Source organism: Amblyomma americanum, chromosome 1, assembly GCF_052857255.1.
Source record: "Amblyomma americanum isolate KBUSLIRL-KWMA chromosome 1, ASM5285725v1, whole genome shotgun sequence".
Taxonomy (NCBI): domain Eukaryota; kingdom Metazoa; phylum Arthropoda; class Arachnida; order Ixodida; family Ixodidae; genus Amblyomma; species Amblyomma americanum.
This window is the reverse complement of record NC_135497.1, coordinates 45,145,177-45,157,413: the sequence shown is the minus strand read 5'-3', so window position 1 is coordinate 45,157,413 and position 12,237 is coordinate 45,145,177. Positions and strand designations below refer to the sequence as shown.

At 48.1% G+C, this 12,237-nt stretch overlaps 1 protein-coding gene across 14 annotated transcripts in view; it reads left to right on the top strand.

Annotated features, from left to right (window-relative positions):
* The first annotated feature begins 694 nt into the window (after positions 1-694).
* The window catches only part of LOC144112717 (uncharacterized), a 75,030-nt gene continuing 63,487 nt past the window's right edge, over positions 695-12,237 (top strand). For 4 of the 14 annotated variants that reach the window (XR_013310394.1, XR_013310393.1, XR_013310391.1 and 1 more), the window contains exons 1-2: positions 706-984; positions 1,794-1,939. Coding sequence is in view for 1 of the 14 variants with exons in the window: in XM_077645548.1 (XP_077501674.1) it covers positions 878-984; positions 1,794-1,939 (253 nt within the window). In the remaining 13 variants the exon portion in view is untranslated. Of the gene's footprint in view, positions 985-1,793; positions 1,940-3,072; positions 3,094-7,058; positions 7,215-12,237 lie in introns of those variants that run through there. The other 10 variants (XR_013310400.1, XR_013310399.1, XM_077645548.1 and 7 more) reach the window with 6 other exon arrangements.

The following is a 12,237-nucleotide window of genomic DNA, read 5'->3' as shown; positions in this document are numbered from 1 at the left end:
CCCAGTGTTAAAAGACTGCGCGACTGCGCTTAGTAAACGGCGTCATATTGATGTTCATGTGCACTGAAGTTACCTGCAGCTGCTACACACGCATAGTCAAGCAAATAAAAATGCCGCAAATTGCTATTAAGCAATTTTTCAGAAACAAATACTGCAAATGTTGTAATTTTAGTTATGTCGAAGTGGGAAACACGTGATCATGGTCAAGTCGTCGAGTGGTGGGACTAATTTCTGTATGGCAGGGGTGGTTTGACGGTTTTCTTTAACCGCGGTTAAGTCGTCTAACCGCAGTTAAGCGTAACCGCGGTTACAATGCCCGTGTGACAAGGTATTTAAAGAGGGTATAAATGCGGTATTACGGTGAAATAGCTAAAGCCTTAGAATCAGATAGTGCCGCCATGCAACGACCGCGGCTCTCTGCCTGAGCCCAGCTGCGTCGCCTGCAGCTACTTCGCGCCACGCTTTCGAAAGCTTTCGTTCGCAGCGCCGCCAGGAACAGCTGGTTGCGATTAGTCACATTTTTTTTACTAGATCACTAACCATCAACTGCTTTCGTAATTCAAACAAAATGTAGCGTCGTTTATTGCACCACGCATTTGGCAAAAATAATGCTACCAGTTTTCTTTTAAAGCGTTTTAGTTTTTGCGACTTCAGCGCCGCTTTTTCGTTCGCCGGTTGCGAGGTTGAGCGCCCCATGCTTACTATCGGCCGTGTGCTACACTACCTCTTTTAGTACGCTTTAATAGAGTCTTTGTGTCGAGATTTGGTTTCTTCAGCCTTTTTTGTTGAATGTGCGGCCCCGTTAATGTTGTGGCAGTGTGGCTGAACTCGGAAGCTGACAAATGGCCCCTGCGCTGCGGAAGACGTTCTTACGTGCATGGAGTTCTCAAAAACTGCTCTGACGTACCGCACCCAACACCACGCCGGAGCGGCCGGCCCCCGACGCCCGGTTGGAGAAACGGCTTACCATGATTGCAGACGAATGTAAGTACAGAACTGTAAAATGACTTTTGTGGTGTGTCGTGGGGATGCATGAGGGCTGCGAATGCATTTAGGCTTGGTCTTTACGTCTTGTTAGCCGTGAGGTGCGAAATGCGAGCACGACACGATCGCTTGCAGATAGGTGGTGTTTTGACACGCTCGCGCGTCAGCTATGCGCCTTTTAGATTCGCCCCCTTGCGCTCTTTGCGTCAGCATCGTTGCGAATAAGTTATGTGATAGAATTTGGTTTCACGCTGAGAACTCAGGCGCAGCTTGATTCGTTATTCTGACTGTACAGGAGCAACGCGTAAAAAGTAGACCATTGGAAGGAAAAGTGCTTGTAGCGGCGTGCGTCTTTTGATTCTGCGGCCTGAGTGTTTACTCGATATGTAAAATTCCCGGTTCCATGTCGCAGTCGTATGAAGTGCTGCGTTTCTTAATACCTTTGGTCAACGTAACTACGTGTAAAAATAGCAGAACCATTCCATTACAGTGCACCTGAGGTAATGGCACACTGGAAGGTACGTTGTCGTTTTATTTGAATTACGTTCAATATACTGAATGTCATTCCCCATTTTCAGTCTGAAGCGATTACAGTATAACGTGATTCGCGATTAATAGTTCTAAAGAAAATATGACTGCCTTTTTAAACCATTTTTATGCAAGCTAATGGATCATAGGTAATTACTCATTAGCCTCCACTCCTGAACACATTGGACTGAACCGCTAGAGGCTGTAATGGGATGTTGCTTCTTTGATCACATTTACGAAAGCATCTCTCTAATTCAACCTTTCTTCAAATGTGTCCGCAGTGAAGGACTGTACAGCTACCCCACCGGTATCATCACGCTGCTATTGCATCTCCTTTCGTCCATCATTGAGCCAACGCTACCTCAACCTGAGGTAGCCTATCAGCCATTGATACCGGATATCAAGCATGTCACCTGTAAAAGAATAGGTATGTGTGGGTATGACAGACAGTTGTTTTTTTCTTGTCTTTGCTTGTAGCCTGACAAAAGTCTTCTGGTCTGGCATCTCTCTCTCTCTTTCATTTGTTTCTTTTTTATCTTTTGAAAGAGCATCAAGAAGAAAGCAAAAAGGCATTGTGGGCATCATGAGAGTATTGCTCTAATCAAAGACTGTGTTATAATGTGTAATGCTTTTTTTTACAATTTTTATGCTCATGCTTCTCCTGCTTGGGAATTTTGAGCACTGTATAGACCAAATACAAAAATATATATGTGCTTCATGGCCTTTCTACAGTAGCTTAAAAGCAGCGATTCAATTTCATCATTGCTTTATTTCACCAGTACCTACCTGTGTCAAGGCACGGCAAGTTTGAAGTGAACCAGTGGTGTGATAACATTATTGAATATTAGCGTTCAAGTGGAACAGTGTGCCATAGAGGCACAGGTGCGGCTAGCATGAATAATTCGTGCCGTACGAGATTATCCTTGCATTACGTGAAATCCTGTGAAGCTTATATTGAAGCTGTGCAGAAGAAAGGCATTTGTTCTGTATGTCATGAGTGTTGCTAGGGTTATTGTTCTTTCACACTCCTTTTGTCACAACTGACTGCACTGTACAGTTCAAATGCATTTGGAATCTTTTGAATATTTGATCATTCTTGTTTTTATTCATACCGACATTCAATTACTGGTTGCACTACACTAGCTGAGCTTATTTCAACAATTATTTCCATGACCTTAACCAAGCCCCTTGTGTTACTTGAACCGACGCATTTGTCGTTGCCCCCCTCCTGAGACATCAAGTTTTGTTATAAGCTGTGCAAATGATTTCATTCACTTTCAAGAGGCATTGCTACAATTAGTAGCATGTAATTGGCTAATTACCTGGGTACTCATTCTTATCTTCTTTGGAACACATTTTTTGTTTACTTGTTTCTCTTGTATTGAGCATGCCCCAGCACTGGAGTGATGTGCTGCGGGACAAGTAAAGAAATGTCAGTCCAGCTGCCTCCGTAGGGGCATGTTGCTGAGGCTCTTTGCACTCGTAGGTCTGTGTGGCTTTACTTACAAGCATTTTATCTGACACAGTGTGTGCCTTAATATTTTTATTTATATGTTTTAGAAAGGGCCACTCTGGCACTCCGAAAACTTTGCTCACCTGCGTACTATGTGTTCATCCATTTTACCCCCGCACACCTGCTATAGCTCCAAATGGTGATACATTATCTGCAGACAGGTAAATAAACTGAACAGCAAGTAAAGTTCAGTTTTTTTCTCCTAGCTACTCAGAGACACAAAGGGGCGCAAGTTATGTTGCAGTGTGTTTCGGGTACCGCTTTTGAGAGCAAAGCCTGCCTGAAGTTTGGTATATACCAGTCAAGAAACATGAAATAATCTTCACTTTTGGTGGCGTGCAAGTTATTTTCAAATGACTGGAATGGCTAAATATCTTTATAGTAGCCAAATTAGGCATAACATGTTAATGTCAGTTCCTGTGTATATCAGTCTTCTAATGTGGGAGTAGAATTGAGCACAACAGTATGTTATGGCCCGAAGAGTGCATCAAAATAAACTAACATGTGTTATTTAACCAGCAGGCTGGAAATCTAATATATGATTTAATTTTTTGCCATTTACAGTAACGGGCCTTATTTATTGAAAAGTTAATTATAGCTGACCATAATATCCGCATGAGTTTTTAGATTTTTCAAAATATGATTCCCGTTGTGGCTGCAGCCCAATGAGTTTACGGTGCCCAAATGGGTGAAACCGCATAGACCAGAATGGCTTGCAGCCACGCTTACAAGTGCATACCCACCCATCTCCTCTAGCAGTTCCTGCCATGGGCACTAAAGTGTATTCCCTGTTACTGTTTCTCGAGGTTCAGCCGGTGTCAAAAAGGTCTCTTTAAGAGCTATTCCTTATAAAAGAAGAACTAATCAAAACTAGGACACATCTCGCACAGAAAGATTACAGCAGAAGCCTTAACACTGCAGCAATGCATCCCTGCAGGCTTTTGACTGGTACCAACTGAAAATGTAGACAGTTTAATCTGACATATCCCAGCTGAGACCACATAGAACCCTGTGGTTTCCATAGCTGGAGACCATTGGAAATCTGCCATGCTTATGAAGTTGACCTACTGTTGGGCCAAGACAGAAGCTTTCATCTTCTATTAAGTCGCTAACTGGAACTATTTGCCGTTGAGTTTCAGGTGCACCTGTTTTGATTTTAGATTCACTTAGTTCCAGCTGGGACAATGCTTAGGAAGAGAAGGTGTGCCGTCACATATTAGCAAACAACTATGATTCTTTGTTTAAAACTGTGGCCAACAGGTTTCTGGTTGAGACTGGGTGATCTTGGTTCATATGAGCTGCAACTACGCCAAATTCTCAATTTAGGATGTTTCTCTTGCGTGTATGTAAATCCAGATGGCAATTACCCGGTGAAGGCAAATTATATTTCACGTTAACGAGCTGATATCATATCTTGTCAACCGCAGAAAAAATAGGTTTAAAGCTCCTTAAGGTAAGTGCTGTAGAAATACAGGACCCATTTCATTTTCAGTGAAAAGTATGGAATTTTTATCAAGCAGAAAGTTACAGTAGGGATTAAACTGTAATGCGGGACATAGGCCATTTGATTACGTGGGCATCACAAAGATGAAGTTTTTTCATTAAATAGAAGTAGAAATAATTTGCTTATTATTAAGATGTCAGGTTGAAAGCTCTTGACATTTGTTTTATCAAAGCCGCTGAGGCAAGAAAACTATGTAAAGCATACATTGTACCCCGTTAAAGATGAAGCATGGAAGAATATACATCAGATGAACCTGAGCTCAGTGCAAAAATGATGCAGACAGCACAAAAAGTGCCAGTAGGCCCTGTAGAAGAATTTAAATCCCCAGATTACAGTATGTGTCAATCATAAATCAATATGTTTGTAACAATGCTTGTGTACAAAGCTTCAAATCAGGTCATTTATTGAGCAGAACAAAATAAAATGTACATCACTCGTCCTGTCTATACATTGATGAAAAGGCATGATATGCCTGACAATGTACCCAGACCTCTTTCCTATTCATCTCCCAGTCTGACAGTTGTAGATTGTAGATACATCAGATAAGGCAGACTATATAATTACTGCAACAGGAAGCAAAAGAAGAATGAAAAGAAGCAAAAGGTACTAGAAACAATTATCCCAGGCACAACACAAGCACAGTTTTTTTTTTCTTTTAGAAATGTTGCAGTCAAACTGATCATAGTGCACTCACAGTGGGAATGTGATTTCCCAAGAAGTGTGCTATCAAGTAGAATTGCTTTTACATGACATGGTTTGTAATGTGCCATGGTTAAACATTTTCAGTCTCACCTTATCTATGCTCTTTCCGAAGATGCAGTCTGGGAAAGGCACTTTCATTTACCTTCCACATACACCTGCACACAGACAACAGCGGCTTTTTCACTGTCATTAGACTGCGAGTGGTAATGCAGTAAAAGTTGAAGATTAATACAGCAATTTCAGTTGCACCTTCAGGCTGTGCACAGATGTCACAGTAAAGAGCTCATTGGGTGACCCATCAAAGTTGTCAGGCACATATAAGCCAGCGCGTTGTCTTCATGTGCCTACCTATACTTTGCAGTTCCGAAACTTTCGATGAGAAGTAGATTTTTTTTTTAAGTTTGATTTCTAAAAGCACTGATGAGTAACTGTTTGTAAAAGAAGACAATGGAAAGATGTAAGACCTAGAAACAGGAAGATGCGAGCAATTGATGACATAGGCTAGCTATTAAAAACACATTTCAAACATTCTTCAAGCTATATTGTCCACACGGCAATATCGTCGTGAAGGACATGAAACAAATATTGTAATACCTTATCTAAGAGTGCTATGTCTGAATTTTTGCATTTTCCTTCATAGATACTAGCGAAAAACTTCACATTAAAGAGCAACCATGGAATCTTCCGTAATGTGATGCAAACATAAATGAAGTGGTCACACCATAATAAACTACTACTATAGTATCAAAGAATATGCCAGGATATTTGATTCAGTTCGCATGTTCTATTGGTATACAGCTGTAGTAGAGAGAACGATGGGTAAATAAAAATACCACTCTATATATAAGCCTTCCTGAAACAGATAATTTTCTAGTGTGTTAACTGAAATTCCATTGTCAGAAAACCATTTAATCACACAATTTACGTTCTCCTGCAACTAATGCATTGCTGTCTCAAAGTGTGCTTGATCTGTGAGCAAAACTGTACTGTCCATGCACTGGAGGACCAAGCACCTTAAGTTATTGAGCTGAAACCATTAGTTACTAAATTTTTTAAAGAATACAGACGGTGAAATAGACTCCAGTGGTTTACCTGCCTATAAATATTGGCAGTTTATCACCAGGTTCGGTTTGGTTATTTAATCTAATAATAAATGATCATGCAAAAAATTCTTCAGGATAGTGAAAAGGGGACCTAAAATCCAAGTGAGTACAGTTTGCTTGGTAAATTCTCATAGCTCACCGCATCAATGATTTTCTGAACATTGAGAAAGAAAGCGCAGTTAAACAATGTCTCAAATGACGAATACAGCGCATCTGTAAATTTGCCAAGAATTAACGCAATGCCCTTTCCTGTAATATAGCGATATTGATGATTCGAAAGAACAGAGAATGTTAAAAATTTTGTGATGCATTCAGATAAGAATTTTTCCAGTATTTGTGATGGAATCAATAACAGGTAAATTTATTAGTTCTCAATGCATTCTTTTGCCTTCCCTTGAATAGTGACTCATATAGAAGCTTTGCAGGTTATAATACAGTATTTTCCTGAACCTCATCAATAAAAAATATCAATGTTTGCAAAAGCATAATGAACCCATGGTAACAGTGAAGTGGGCCTATTTCACCAGAAATTGCACTAACCTGGCCAGATTCCCTTTCGAGAGCCTCAGAAGATATATTAAACCAGGTTGTAGGGATACACGCGAATCCCCTGTCCCATAGTAACGGCCGCGTGTAATTATCACGCGATGTTATCCACGCGCCGTTCGGGAGGTTTGCGAGGGAGGGCACTCACGCCGCCCCGCATCCTTTCGCATTCCCGCAGCGACGCTGCCGCGGAGACTTTCCCTCTTTCCCCTCTTAGCACGGAGAGACCTCCTCTCCACATCTCGGGAGAAGGCGTGGTCGCGCGGTTCTCCTGGGGCCCGCTGGTCTTCTGGCGGGAGGCGTGGACACGCACGGACGCAGATCTGCCACGGGGACCGCTGCCGTTATCGCCCGGCCACCGTGTGTGAACTGACCTTCGTGAGCGAGGAGCCACGCGGGGTGGGCGGAACCTTCCTCCCCCACCATTTTGTGTGCGTTCCACCCTTTTTGTGCATTTCACCCCTGTACGAGAGCGGAACGCTCCCTCAATGCGGTGGTTGCTTTGTTGCTTGCTGCTAATTGTATTGCTCGGGAGCAATAAACGCTCATCCGAGTAGAATACTCGTGTTTGTCCCCTCTGGGCCGAAATCGCCATGGTTGCAACTTACCACTCCACGGGTTGGGGGTCACAGCTCTTGCTGCTAGAGCTGGCATGCTGGTGCTAGAGAGCAACTACTGCTTCTAGCCCTTTGAGCGTTATTACAAGAATAACCCCCATATTCTTGGCGCCCAAAGTGTGGCCAGAGGTGTGGCAAACCAGGTGTCTGTGTGACCGGCTGGCGACACACAGGCCAGCCATGGCGGCCAGCGGGATTGACTTCCAGTCCCTGCTGTGGTTGTCCGATATGGCATCTCAGCAGCAACAGGTTGACACCGCAGTAACAACTACTGCTGGCGTATTGGCAGAGGCTGACGCTAGCCCCTGCGATCTAATGTCGTTTGAGCCGAGCGGTGATTCACGCGACACACTGGGTCAGACGAGCGGCGACGCTAGGCACTTCTCGCCAAGCGCTATGCCGCCAGGTACGGAGAGCACGGTGCAACCTGCGCAGCCTTGCTCGTCCCACGCGGCCCCTCAGCCAGAACTTCCTGGCCAGGCCAACTCCCAAGAGGCTGTGTTGCGCAATGCTTTGCGCCTCATAGAGAGCCTCACGGGTATTGTGCAGAACAACCTGCAAACACTCGCTCCAGTGTCGAGACCGAGGCTACGGGTGGACCTTCCCAGCTATGGTGGCTATCATGATCTTGTAAGCGCCAACGAGTACCTGGATCGCATGCTGAACTGCCAGCAGGCGACGGGGCTTACCGATGGCGAGGTTTAGGTACGTGTCATGCCAGTCTCACTGACAGATCAGGCTGCCCGCTTGTTCCGCCTCACTGGCCACCGGTCACGCACAATGGAGGAGTTCCGAGCGAGGTTTCGCGAGGAGTTCTTGCCCGCAGATTACGACCGTCGTCTGTGGCGCGAGTTGGAGCTGTGTACTCAGCATCCGGACAAATCCTTGCTTGAGTACATGAGGGCAATGGACGAACTTTATCGTATCGCTGGAACGGAGACACTTTTCGCATTCGTTCGCGGGGTGCCGAAACGGTTGCATTCAGTGACGGGCAACTGAGAAATGGTTGGGAATTGTCTGACCGAGCTCTCGACCCGTACACGTATGCTATGCGGGCAGCACACGCTGCACCTGGCTAAGGTACGCAAAATCGGGACCGACATACCGATCCGGGGAGGCTAGAGCAAAGGGAAACTCCGACGGTACGCCCGGCAGGGAGGAACGGTCAACTGGCGCGAGGCGACAACTGCCCCGCCCGGCAACGGCCGAACACCCTCTGCTACTGGTGCAACCAACGAGGGCACTACGCCTGGGAATGCAGAAGCCCCGTGAACCGAGAGCACGTGCTTTCGGGAAACTAACGGAGCCGCCGATAAGCAACACTGCACAGCTGGCGGCATCAACAGCGGTGCTCAGTGAGTCACACGAACTCTTAGCCCCGCTGGCTTGTCGTTTGGAACCACCCAGCGACACGGCAGTCCCGCTTATTGAGCTTACGGTTGCTTAATGTAAGTTCATGGCTTTGCTAGACACAGGAGCGAGCGCATCCCTGTTTGGCAACGAGGTATGTGAGCATCTCTGTCGGAACGGACTCCGACTGCGAGCGAGCAACCTCACTTTCCGATTAGCCAGCGGCACAGCGCACGCGAGTAGTGCCACGCGGCTTGTGGTGCGGTGGGAGAAACGAGTGAGGCGCCAGCGCTTCGCTCACCTCCCCAGCCTATCGGTTTTGTTATTCTTCGCGGAGACTTCCTCGCCAAGACGGGCATTGTTATTGACGTCTGCAACGGAGGATATAGGGAGTGAGCATGTGGCACCCTGAAACCGTTCGCTTGTGACCTGGGCTTAGGAGCAATCCTGCCTCAAGATCACGAAGGTAGCCTGAGACCGGTGGCGTTCGCTAGCCGATCATTAACTACTGCAGAGAGAAACTATTCCGTGACAGAAAAGGAATGTCTCGCGATTATCTTCGCTCTGCGGAAGTTCGACTATTACGTCGACGGAGTTGCCTTCGTGATTGAGACTGATCACATGGCACTCGCGTGGCTGAGGCGCCTAGGCGAGCCGAGCGGACTCCTAGCGCGATGGATGCTACTCCTCCAGGGTTACAACTTTACCGTGCGCTACAGGAGGGGTAGAAACAACGTGGTGGCGGCGGACGCACTTTCGCGCGCGCCCATTGATGGCGTGGGAAGTAACAACACTGGCCACTGCGCCGTGCCCAACAGCCGGAGCAGCGCGACTGCCGCGAAGCTCACCCAACGCCCTGAGGGAAGGGACTACCCGCCTTCCCAGGGCGAAAGCGTGAACCACTTGGAATTCATCAGTTCAGTGGTGTGCGTTTTCAGCAGAAAGGAGCTATTGGAGGCACAGCGGGAGGATCCATTTTGTCGAAAAGTGTTCGACGGGCTCAGGGAGCCAGGCGGCGCGGCCACGGCGCACATGGAGGCAACTGGTATTGTTGTCCGTGCGGGGCGCTCGAACACAGCTAGTAATGCCGTGAGCGCGATGGATTCCTATCTGCTCGACTCCGATGGCATCCTGCTGAGATATATCCCCTCCGAGAAGGATACACACGAGTCCTTCAAGGTGGTGATGCCACGCACGACGGGAGGAGCACTTTTACGCTACTTTCATGACACGTGCATCGCTGGGCATGCGAGTGGCCCTAAGACTTACCTCAAGTTGTGCCGCCTCGCTACCTGGCCTGGCATGAAGCGGGATGCGATTCGCTACGCCCGCTCGTGTGACGTGTGCCAAAGGGTCAAGCTGCGTGGTGGACGCACACCTGGGCTTATGCAGCCGATCAATAGCTAGGGTCCTTGGCAAATTGCGGCTTGTGACGTCATGGGACCTTACCCCAGGACTCCGAGTGGAAACCACTTCCTGCTCATTGTGAGAGACCATTTCAGCAAATGAATGGAACTGTTCCCACTTCGAAAGCTGACGGCACGCGTAATCATGGGGAAGCTGACCGAGGTGTTCACACGATTCGGCTACCCTGGGGAGTTGATAACGGACAATGCATCGTACTTCACTGCCAAACTCTTCGTGGACTCCTGTGCGGCCCTTGGCATTAAGCACAGAAGAACAACCACGTACCATGCCCAGGCGAACCCCTTGGAACGCGTGAACCGCAACATCAAGAACATGCTCGTTGCATTTGTGGAGACGCACAGCGACTGGGACACCTGTCTCCCCGAGATTGTGTTTGCTCTCAGGTCAACCGTGAACCACTCAACTGGGTACACACCTGCCGCTCTCAACCTTGACAGGGAGCTGGCGAACCCGGTAGAACTTACACTCCAGGTTCGCAGCAACACCCCGATTGCTCCGTTGGCACACGCCGACTACGCGACCGGGGTGCGCGCGAGGATGACGGAGGCTTTACACAAAGCCCGCCGGAATCTGAGCACTGCTCGGGCCCAGCAGAAGGCGCAGTATGATCGCTCTCCGGGAAATTTACTACAAACCGGGTGACCTGGTGTTGAGGTGCAATCACGTCCTGAGCGACGCCAGTAAGAAATTCTCTGCTCTTCTGTCGTCGAAATGGACGGGTCCATATGTAGTTCGGAAGAAACTTTCCTCTCTCGTCTGCAGGCTGGCGTTCTTGACGCTAAGACCGATCGGCGGACCGGTGCATGTCTGTGATCTCAAACCCAACTGTGACAGAGGAAATGAGTGGCCAGTAGAGAACACCCTCCCCTGCCAGCAGGCAGCCGCACTGAGAGGCAAGGCTCGACAACAGAGCCCAGCGCCTCGTTACAACTTTGTGCCCACGGCAGAACTAACTCTGGCCAACGTGCAGGGAGTAATTTCTCCTGCTTAATATGGATGGAACAGCCCTTTCATACTTTGCACTGTAGCTTCCAGAGCGAGCACACGCTTTCTCTTCGGAAAAGACCGAGCGGGGTTAGATTAACTTAAATGTTAAATGTAAAAATAACTAGAAAGAAAAGACAGCCTTGCAGCCACAGGCCAGCCTTCGCAGCGAGCCCGGAAGAGAGCTGACGGACGCAGAGACGACCGTTGCTGCTTCGAACATCCAAAGCCAGGCCGTTCTCCGAACGGCCTCATTCCAGAGTCAAGAGCCCGCTGTCACCACCGAGCAACCAGGCTGAAAACAAACAGCTTCCGGTCGGCCGCAGGAGAGCGAGCGAAAATTTGGGGAAGCTGGCGCCACTGTCTTCCACAGCGAATGCTGCAGCAAAGAAGCCGCCTTGGAGTTCCCCGTTCCCCGCGGCAGAGGTTTCGCCCACGAAAGCAGCTTGGTACCCCGCTGGGCCTGCCTCGCAAGCCCTCAGCGGCCGTAGGAAAATGGGTCGAAGCCCCTTTGCCGGCCCCGCCGAGAGGAAAAGAAGGCGAGCCAAGAGCGAACAGTACAACGAGCTGAATGGAGGCGTGCTGCACGCTGTGCAACGTGCATATTTGCCCCGACTCTGCCTGCCGCCCGCGCCTCTCGGGAAGGCTGCCCTGGCCGAGTGACCCTCTGAAGCGGGACCTGCGGTCATCGACCCCCTTCAGTGCTTGGCTCCACGGGCGTCCATGGTGGTCGTCTGCACTGCCTTCCTGTCCTGTCATCCACAGCCTTCGACAACGGCACCTGTGGCTGTGAGCTGAAACTTTTCTTAATTGGTTTTAAAGTTAAACGGCGTGTCGCCGGCCCTACTCGGTACACCCCTCGGTGAACGCGGTCCTTCTCGGCCGTAGGGCAGTTCTAAGGAGGGGGATGTGGGGATACAGGCAAATCCCCAGTCCCATAGTAACAGCCGCGCGTAATTATCACGTGATGTTATCCGC